At 39.0% G+C, this 10,248-nt stretch overlaps 1 protein-coding gene across 1 annotated transcript; it reads right to left on the bottom strand.

Moving 5' to 3' along the window:
* Positions 1–1,197: 1,197 nt before the first annotated feature.
* fbxl15.L (F-box and leucine-rich repeat protein 15 L homeolog) lies at positions 1,198–9,525 on the bottom strand. The gene is given in 5 exon segments (NM_001086278.1): positions 1,198–1,850; positions 3,094–3,596; positions 4,617–4,776; positions 8,029–8,097; positions 9,442–9,525. Coding segments are annotated over 4 exon segments (879 nt in total). The 5' UTR covers positions 8,055–8,097; positions 9,442–9,525; the 3' UTR covers positions 1,198–1,660.
* Positions 9,526–10,248: the final 723 nt, after the last annotated feature.

Genomic DNA, 10,248 nt, shown 5'->3' on the forward strand with positions numbered 1-10,248 from the left:
TACTTCCTTGTTTTGTGACAAAAAGTCACGCGATTTCCCTCCCCGCCCCTAATTTGCATATGCATTTAGTTTCAGCCAGGCAGAAGGATTCAGCTGAATCCGAATCCTGCTGAAAAAGGCGGAATTCTGGGAGAATCCCGAACCGAATCCTGGATTCGGTACATCCCTAGTCATGTTCAACAGATTTAAATGAATTGTACTGGCACCTAAAATAGCATTACAACAGGACAGAAGAAAAACCATTCATCCTTAGGGTAAAGCCACATATGAAATTGCTTTCAGCACGGGTTACAAAACATCCAGAAATAACTTTCCATCGTGATCCACAGGAATCATAAAAAAAATGCCAACTTCAGCATTTTTACACGCTTCAAAAATTTCACCTTCGCCGACTGCAGCTGATCACAATAGAACAGCAATTTCAGAAATAGTAGTCCATGCAGAAAAGATGTCAGGTGGTCACCAAAAAAAAAAAAAAAGTTCTTTGAGACTTTACCTTAAAAATGGTAACACTGAAGTTCTCACTGCTTTCATTACAATTTCTGCTCCTGAAATCCAGGGGGATCTGAAAATTGGTTGATATTAATAGGAATAGTTTTGGACTCCAGTCCTTAAGAGGGATATAAATGAGCTGGAGAGAGTGCAGAGACGTGCAACTAAATTGGTTAGAGGGATGGAAGACTTAAATTATGAGGGTAGCCTGTCAAGGTTGGAGACATGATTACACTTTCCAAGTACATTAGAGGACATTATAGACAAATAGCAGGGGACCTTTTTACCCATAAAGTGAATCACCGTACCAGAGGCCACCCCTTTAGACTAGAAGAAAAGAACTTTCATTTGAAGCAACGTAGGTGGTTCTTCACAGTCAGGACAGTGAGGTTGTGGAATGCACTGCCGGGTGATGTTGTGATGGCTGATTCAGTTAATGCCTTTAAGAATGGCTTGAATGATTTTTTGGACAGACATAATATCAAAGGCTATTCTGATACTAAGCTCTATAGTTAGTATAGGTATGGGTATATAGAATTTAATTAAAAGTAGGGAGGGGTCAGTGTATGGATGCTGGGTTTTCATTTGGAGGGGTTGAACTTGATGGACTTTGTCTTTTTTCAACCCAATTTAACTATGTAACTACGTATAATTGATTCACAGAATACAATGAATAAACCACCAAACAAGTTTCTGGAAAGTCACGTTCACAATCATTTTAATGATGTGTGATTTTGGCTGCCCAGGTATTTTGAATAACTCCCAGCATCCCCACACAAATACTTCCAGTTGATTTCATCAGCCAAATATCACTATCCAATAAAGTTAGTTGCATATTTAAATTAAAAAGTTCTCTACTGTTTGGTACAGAATATCATATTATTCACTAATTAAATTAGTCTCTATTGTGCTATACAGAATATATCATATATCATTATCATTATTCACTATAACATTTGGCTCACAGGTATTTTTTTAAATAATGAGCAATTAAAAGCAATTCACGATGATGGTCCTGTTGAATGAAGGGAGTTCACTACAGCAGACTCAAGTCACAAACAAATACAGAATTCTCTATCCTCACAGAACCTTTCAGAATATGAATGTATACTCCACTGCAGTCGGCACAACTATTGGTAGCTAATGTTACACTGTAGTAGTAGCAGCTCTAGATCTGGAGGTTTATAAATGGTGCAAAGCCCACAACATCCTGCAGGAGAACCAACGCCCTCTGCAGAGGGGGTTCTACATCAAGCACTACTTCTCTTTTCCGTAAGTTTCCTAAGCTTGATTCCGTGACATTGTGGCAGTGCTTTACTTTCAGGGACTTCAGGTTGTTGCAGTATTCAGCCAGGGTCCTGCAGAGAGAAAGAGCAATCAAAATATGTATCATAGCTTCACAAGGCTGCAATGTATTCCCTTTTTATTTTTTTAAACAAGTAAAAAGGAGTAATAAAAAGCAGCAATACATTTGGAGCCTTACGGGGCATTTGTTTTTAGATGGTGTCTGTGACCCCGGTATGACAGCTGGAAAGAGTCAGAAGAAGACAAATAATTCAAAAACAATAATAAATAAATAATGAAAACTCATTTAAAAGTTGCTTTGAACTGGCCATTCTAAGGTAATAAAGGATAACCTGAAGGTGAACCACCCCAATAAGAAAAGCAAGGCTTGCAAAAAGCCAAGTTGACTAACTAAGCTGTTCAAATGCTTTGTGAGGATGTTCTCCAAATATTTAAAAGCAAATTCATTGGTTCCCTTCAAACACGTTAGCCTGTTTGCGATGCTGAATGTGTTATATTGCTAACCCCTTGCATTAAATAGCAATTGCCTAGGTTTGTCCTGTAAAAGGGATTATGGAACCCCTTCACCCCTACCATGTACCCAAGGGAAAGTAAAAATGATATTCTTTGTGTTAGTCTAAACCTGGGAGCCAGATTTCATCCCTAAACATAGGGTTTCAAATTCTAGGTAACAGGTTAAGGTTCATGAACATTTGGCTAAACCTGGTTTTTGCTTTTTTGCTGATATTCATTTTACCAAAAATAAAGCAAACAGTGGTGTAATTATACAGGAAGCAGACCCAGCGGTTGCAGGGGGCCGGACTGCAAGGTCTGCTTCCTCTACAGTTACATAGAAACCCCCTCCCCATCCGCTATCTCACCTTTTGCTGGGGGAAGGGGGATACAGGCTGATCCAGCTCTGGGCGGGAAGGGGCGAGCATGAGGCATGAGTGAGCGGGGCGGTGCAGACAGGCGGGTTGGGAAGTGCAGTGTACAAGGCCCTCCGAAGACTTTTTGCAGGGGGGGCCTGACGCACTGTAATTAAACTGCTGAAAGCAAACTATGTGCTGAGAGAAATAAAATGCTCCAACTCACTAACAATACTAAAATAAATATCCAGTCACTTCAAAGCTATAGCAAGGTTAAACATGAAAATAGCTTTGGTGGCAGAGGTTACAGTTAATTGTTCTAACCACAAAAATTAGCAATAATGGTCTCTGCATAAACGTAGCTCTTTAAACAAGCGCCTAATTATAACATAAGGATAATCTAGTATTCAGTGTTAGCCAATTTACAAACAGTAAGTATTAATAGTACCTAATAGAATCATTCTTTACACGCAAGCATCCTGTTAAATCAAGGTGCTCCAGATCTCGGCAGCTTTTAGCCGTTTCTTCAACAGCAATATCACTAATGTTTGCATTGACTGCCAGTGACAGGGATTTTAGTCTTGTGCTCTTCTGCACCAAGTAGCTTATGGCGTCATCTTTCAACTGACGACAAGCTGTCAGGTCAATTGCCTCCAAACATTTGCAATGGTCAGCTAAACTGCGCATTGAAAGACAGTCCACCCAGTCACAATGACCAAGACAAATGTTCTGCAGGTGAGGACAGCTGAGCGATATCGCAACCAATGACTGGCGGGTTAGCTGCCCACAGCTATTCAAATTGATGTAGGTGAGGTGATGGTTTTGGCCAATAATAGGAAGCAGCTCCTTGTCTGTTAACCAATCCGAACAGCTTTGTAGGTCAAGTTTCTGCAATACAGTATTGTTCTTAAGCAGCTCAGAGAAGGTGGTTTTGGGTAACTGTGGTCCCAACTGTGAAAACATTTACAATTAGACATGGCTTTCCCAGTACAGTATATTGCAAAAGATATACGTAAAATAAAAGCATAAATAAGCAACATGACCTTGAAATTAATACTACCGATAAATCCAGAGTGGGTGATGGGTAATATGATTTTACCTCAATAAGTTAAAAATGGAGTGGATAGAACCACTCTAATATAACTGCTGTAGAAAAGACAAGATTGTAAAATCCTCTTTTCATTAATTAAAATGCAGGAAAAAATATTGCAGTTTTAAGGAACTACCGATGGAGAAAACTGTATTGTGAACTCACAGCTAACCACACTGCTGTATAACAGCATTCACAGCAGTTAAATAAGGTATGCTTATGATCCATTTAACTGCAGTGAAACGGTGGCACATGGTGAACCATCTTAATGTCTAGATAACATCTGTAAATGAATAAAAAGTTTGAAAAGATTTAAATTTAATTTAATGCACCATATTGTTAGCAAAATAAATGATCACTGGTCAAACAACTAAAGCTGGCCTTACACGGGTAGATTAAAGCTGCCAATATCGGCTCTTTAGACAGATTCGGCAGCTTATCTGCCAGTGTATGGGGGCTTTCGACAGGTCTCCCCGATTGATATCAGGCCAAAAATCCATCAGATATCGATTGGGGAGGTTTGATTTTTCCGGTGATTAAGGACCGCATTGGCTACTTGATGCGGTCCTACGACCCATCGGCACCCATTCTCTTTGTTGTAATCCAATAGTTTGGGCCTAGGGCCGAATGTTCAGATTAACCCGATATCACTCTGCCGTTGGTGGGCATATTGGGGAAAGATCTGCTTGTTTAGCGACCTCGCCAGATGAGCGGATCTTATCATGCATGGCCACCTTAATTTTTTTTTGCAGGAAAGGAAAGAGGAAGTATGCTTTTGCATCCGTAAAGAACTGATTTGTCAAGTAAGCACATCAACAGTTATGCAATTAATACCTTATAGTCCATTTTATGTAATGATAATAAATGTTCGAAGTAAATACCTGAGTAGAGTCAAAGTGTCGGCAATTGCCGAGATAAATGTGGACCAGGGAGTGAAAAGGCTTGCTGACTCTCTGGAGACTTAGTATGTGCCTCAGTGGGAGATAGCTAAGTATATGTGGGACCAACACATCTTCCCAAGGGAGATCCAACAAATGGACCCTAAAAGAAAACATATAGATATGGATATATTTATATACCACAGTATTCATCGTATGGCTCTTCCTCATTCAGGCCTCAACTGGATATGTCAGAATGAGACATATTTTAGTTCAAAGAACCCTTAACCTGAATGACAGCTAAACCGATTGGCAGGTACCTGGTATTTCATGTTTCCAAATAATTTTCCACAGGTACATGTCCCCAAAACCGCTAAAAGATATTATTATTTAGGCAATGACATGCTTTCAGAACATCACTCGATAGTAGGATTCAATTAGAGGGCATAAAGTAGGAAGTGATAAAATAACAAAGGTGAAAGATCATGGTTGTTGGGAAAAAAAACTATGTTATTTTTTTATTTCATGTCCATAGCAACAGTTCAAAGAAGGATATTAGTATTTTCAGAATATCCCTATATGCATGGTTAGCAATATAATCACTCCCAAGAATTACCTTCACAGTTCTAATTAAATGGCTTCATAGTGGATATAAAACTTCTGGAAAGTGTGACACTTGACATTTACAAATGTTAAATCCAATGTGTGTACCATTCCACTGTTGGTGAACAACAATTTATTGCTGTATGTAATCATTTAGTACCTGGCCTTTATCACACCCCACATACTGCATTGCACACTTTCTCCTTCCTACATGCTCATACTGCTCAATTGTATTGTAACAAGAGGGAGGTAAATTGGTTGATGAGAGCAGGAAAACAATATATTTTTCTTCCATTAGCACACCTAATGAACTATTTAATAAAGGTTCCCTTTTAATAGACTCAATTATGGTTCACTCATGAGGAAGTACAAATGATACTAGAATACCCCGGTTATTTACTATAAAAGTTCAACTCTCTGGTTGCCAAACCACTTACTGAAAATTGATTTGATGTCTGGCATGGTGCCGAGAGATTGGCAAATTGCTAATGCCGCTCAATTATTTAATAAGGGATCCCATTCTCAGCCTAAAAACGATAGGCCCATTAATTGAACATACGATAATAAGGAACAAAAAACTGAAATATATTTCAAATAAGGTGACCAGTAAATGCTACTTGCTGACTGGTTGCTATGGGTTACTGCTCCTGGGCAAACTTAGTGCCTTTTATTACATAACCCCCATAAAAGCTAATCTCATAGAACATATTAGGCAAGATAAATTTGACTGCCTTTTAGTGAGGAGCAAAAACCTAAATATTGAGGTTGCAGTGGATCTAATTTATATAGATTTTGTTGAAGCATTTCTCACATTTTCCCATATAATGTTACTGATTAAATGAAGAAATATTAGCTTTGGAGATCTGGCTGAAGAATTTAAACATTTTCTAATTGGATCTTATTAGTGGAGTACTTCAGGGGTTGGTTGCTTTTTAATTTATTGCCAAATTACCTTGAGGATGGCATTGTCACTACTGTGACTATTTTTGCTGATACTATTTTATTATGCACAATTTTAGCTTTCATGCAACATATTGCCATTTGGTCAACAAATATAGCTAAGTTGGAGAATTGGGCAACACATTGGCAACTGAGCTTTTTAAAGTAGATAAAAGCACAGTTATGCACTTGTATACACAGGCTATTTCAGAACAGAAGACCAGACTTACCAGGGAAGCTTGATAACCAAGCAATCTTGTATGGGGCAATGGAATAGACTCAGAGGTAGCACCACAACATTGGTAAAAGTCCATACACCTATATATATAACAGCACAGAGCATTTGACACGCAACTGCATGCAAGCCCGGACTGGTGATCTGTGGATTCTGTGCAGTTATTGCATAACATTATTAGATTAACCCTTTACTCCTGGTAAATTATAAAAAATATCCTTCAGAGCTGCCTAGGAATTACTGGAGTACATGTGCTATGTCAGTGCCATGTTATCAAGAGGAGTTTGCTTTATCAGTTATACTTTGATCTTTGATGCAAAGGACATGTTACATTTTGAGTGTTTCTACTTTTAGTCCTCATATTGGCACTAGAACTACTGTTTAGAGTTAGTGTTTGTTTGTGCTTAAATGAACAGTAACACCAAAGTGTTTTAAAATAATGACAATACAATGTAGTGTACCCTGCACTGGTAAAATGTGTGTATTTGCTTCAGAAAACTCTACAATAGTTTATATAAACAGGCTGCTGTGTATTCATGGGGGCAGCCATTCAAAGCTGAAAAAGGGCGCCGGATACACAGCAGAAAACAGATAAGCTGTGTAGTGTACAATAGAATTCTTCAGAACTTATCTGTAATCAACTGTGTATCCTGTGCTTGAATGCATGTACCCATGGCTACACAGTAATGGGTAAGCGAACATGGTTCAGCTGCTCGTTTATACATTGCATAATTGCTTTTTATATTTATAAATGCACCTTAAAGTGATACTGACACTAAAAAACGAATTTTTAAAATATGAATGTACATTAAAAGTTACCTAAAGGTCATGTTGATATTTTTTTGCTGAGAGGTTTGTTTTTGTAAGCAATTGTTAGTTGAACCTAAACCTGACTTTTTTTGCCAACCTGACTGTCCCATCTCAGCCTGTCAGTTAAAGTTTCCAATGCTAATGGACTCCTGCTGCACAAATATGGCAGCCCCCTCATACAGGAACATAGGCCATCAGACAGGTAATGTAAAGCATTGTGCAAATACTTTATGGCAAAGTTATAAGTAGCTTTCAAATGCAATTTTATGATACAGTAGATGTAAAAAAAGAGTTTAATTTCTGTTGTCAGTATCTCTTTAAAGTTTATGACACCAAATGGGTCTGCAGAACTAAAGTATAATGAGGGGCCTTAATGTTGCACGTGAGCTTACCCAGTACAACATTGTGCCAAAAGACAAAGCACCGCAGAAGCCAAAGTTTAAAGTTAAAAAGTTCACAATTTATTAATTATCCATTAAAAATCACAGCAGCATGTCTCCCATAGGGGCTGCCCGCTTAACGCGTTTCATGGCTCCTGTCACTTCATCAGAAGCTCCAGTGCCACAGAACTCAGTGGTAGCCACTGTGCCATCATGTTGCTAGTAAATAAACAATGCAGTGATGAGTTAAATGAGAATAAAACTGTGTTATTTATGGTGAGCAATAAGGCAAACTTCACTAAAACCCCAGACAATTTCCTGTAAAAAGTGGCACTATTCCATATGAGTGTCTCATTTATGTTCTTTACACCTCTCCCTTAAACCAATGCGTTAAAAGTCAGACAGAAAACCTGTCTGTTGTCACAAATGACAAGTACATATGCCTTACCTGCTGTTGTCCTCATCCTTAGCCATTTTCAAGGTCACATCAAATGTCAGAACCTTTGATCGTTCCCGTCTACACAAAATATTTCATATGTATTAATATCTGCTTAGTTTTCATACACACACACACACACACAACATTTTTTACTTTTCAATCCTGATTAATGCACGTGTATTTTCTCAAAATCTACCAACTTGTTGCCCATACTTAACCTGGACACTATAATTATTCAGTCATTCTTTCAGCTACTGCCTCACTGCTTCTTACCCTTGGTATCTTTATTTTCATCATTTCAATCTATGTTTTATTCTTAATAACTGAAATGACAAACTGTCAATGACAATTTATTTCCGATAATCTGTCAAATTTACTCACTCGTTACTTGGATGAAATCTGAAAATGAATTTTTGTGAATGGAATGAAACAGAAAACTAGAAATATACTTTCATATAAAGCTAAGCTGCTAAAGGACCACTAGTTATAGTTCAAACAATACAGAAATCAGTACCGAATATTCAATTGATCTGATTCTCTCTGGCACTTTTTCATTCCCTCTTCTAAATGGCTCTTTCTTTTGTTCTTTGACTAGATCACAAGGTCTGCATGAGCTGCCCTCTTACATTATTAATCTAAATGGGTGTGCTGTATCAATGGTTAATAGGCTACATGATTTTGCTAACTATCAGAAACAGGCAGGTCTTTGATGAGAACACTATGGATTTTATGGAAAGCACATGCTGATGCATTGTGAATGATAATGCATGAGCTGAAGAAAATGCTAGAATAGGCCTCTGATGTACATATGTTGATGATAAAATATGTGCTGGAGGAATTAAATGTACTTTTTCTGACTGTGAACACTTACGTATTGCTATTTGTGCCCTTGATTATCATGTGTAATATCAGCAAGCAACAACTGAATTGTACCGTCAGTATGTTATGTAACAAAGATGCCTGCTGTGCTGTTTGCAGGCACAGGACTGACAGATGGATCTAACATTGCTACTCTGGAGTAGGGGGCACAAATAGGGCATTTAGGGAAGGTTTGTTTCTCCTTTAAAACATTTTACACTCTGTTATCTGTTGGGGAGATGGTTGTGATCAATCAAAATGGTTTCAGACTAACATCTTCCACCCATCCTGTGCTGCAGGACTCTATCATGTCACACACACAGAAATCATCTGCTCATGACTTATCAACAGATACCTGTGTGCCATAGCCCCACTGAATGGGCCACAGGTCTGGAACCCACCCTGGCCAATTATAGGAGCTCTTTCTCTCTCTTAATGGGTAAAAAACAACCCCTTTTTCTGATAAGAGGTCATTCCTCTGGGCTCTTGTTAAAAAGGTACATAAACACTTTCTAAACTGACAGAAATAAACAGACATGTATTTTTCTTCAAACATAAACATACCTGATTCCTCTGTTTGAAAGGAAACCATGTATGGAAAGAAATGTCCTGCCTCTGACTCGAATGGACCATTACCCTTCCCCCCTTCCAGACTCTTTGCGTCATTCCCCCTCCCTCACCTTGTTCTAGTGGGAGCGTTGCATTCTGGGAGTTGTAGTTCCTTCTGTACGTCACCGCCTCCCTCCCCAACTGCGTGTTTATTGCCTATTTCCGCTTATGCTGCACGCCCTCCTTCTGCCTGATTTGCTGGTTTGGCTGTCACTCCACCTTCTGCCTCCTTCAGCAGTGCAGAGGATTGTTTAGTTCGGGCACAAGCTGTGACAATGATCAGTGTTTGTGCTGCTGCTTTAGTTTGCCTGCCACCCTGTCTCCTAGAAAAGTCACTAGAGAAGAGCGACGCTTCAACTGTGTTTAGCTGGGAGAGCCTCAATGTGCAGTTCCTGTGTTTGATTTCATTACTTTTCTATTGTGTCCAAGATGAGAGGTGGGGGATAGTCCTATATAAACTAGGGGGCCCTGGCAGTGCTCTTTAGTCCAGGACACAGGAAAAATAAGGGAGCAAATCTCCACCAATACTTAGCAGTGTATTGAGGTCATTTATCAACACTGGGCAAATTTGCCCATGGGCAGTTACCCATAGCAACCAATAAGCTAAGTAAAACAATGAATGCAACAATTTGATTAGTTACCATGGGATACTGTCCATGGGCAAATTTGGCCAGTGTTGATAAATGAGCCCCGGTGTGCAATGCTTTGCAGGATACCTGGTGCCTTTGCACAGTGGTGGGCAGTGTATTGGGGTGGGTAGAT

This window comes from Xenopus laevis, chromosome 7L (assembly GCF_017654675.1).
Source record: "Xenopus laevis strain J_2021 chromosome 7L, Xenopus_laevis_v10.1, whole genome shotgun sequence".
In the NCBI taxonomy this organism is placed as follows: domain Eukaryota; kingdom Metazoa; phylum Chordata; class Amphibia; order Anura; family Pipidae; genus Xenopus; species Xenopus laevis.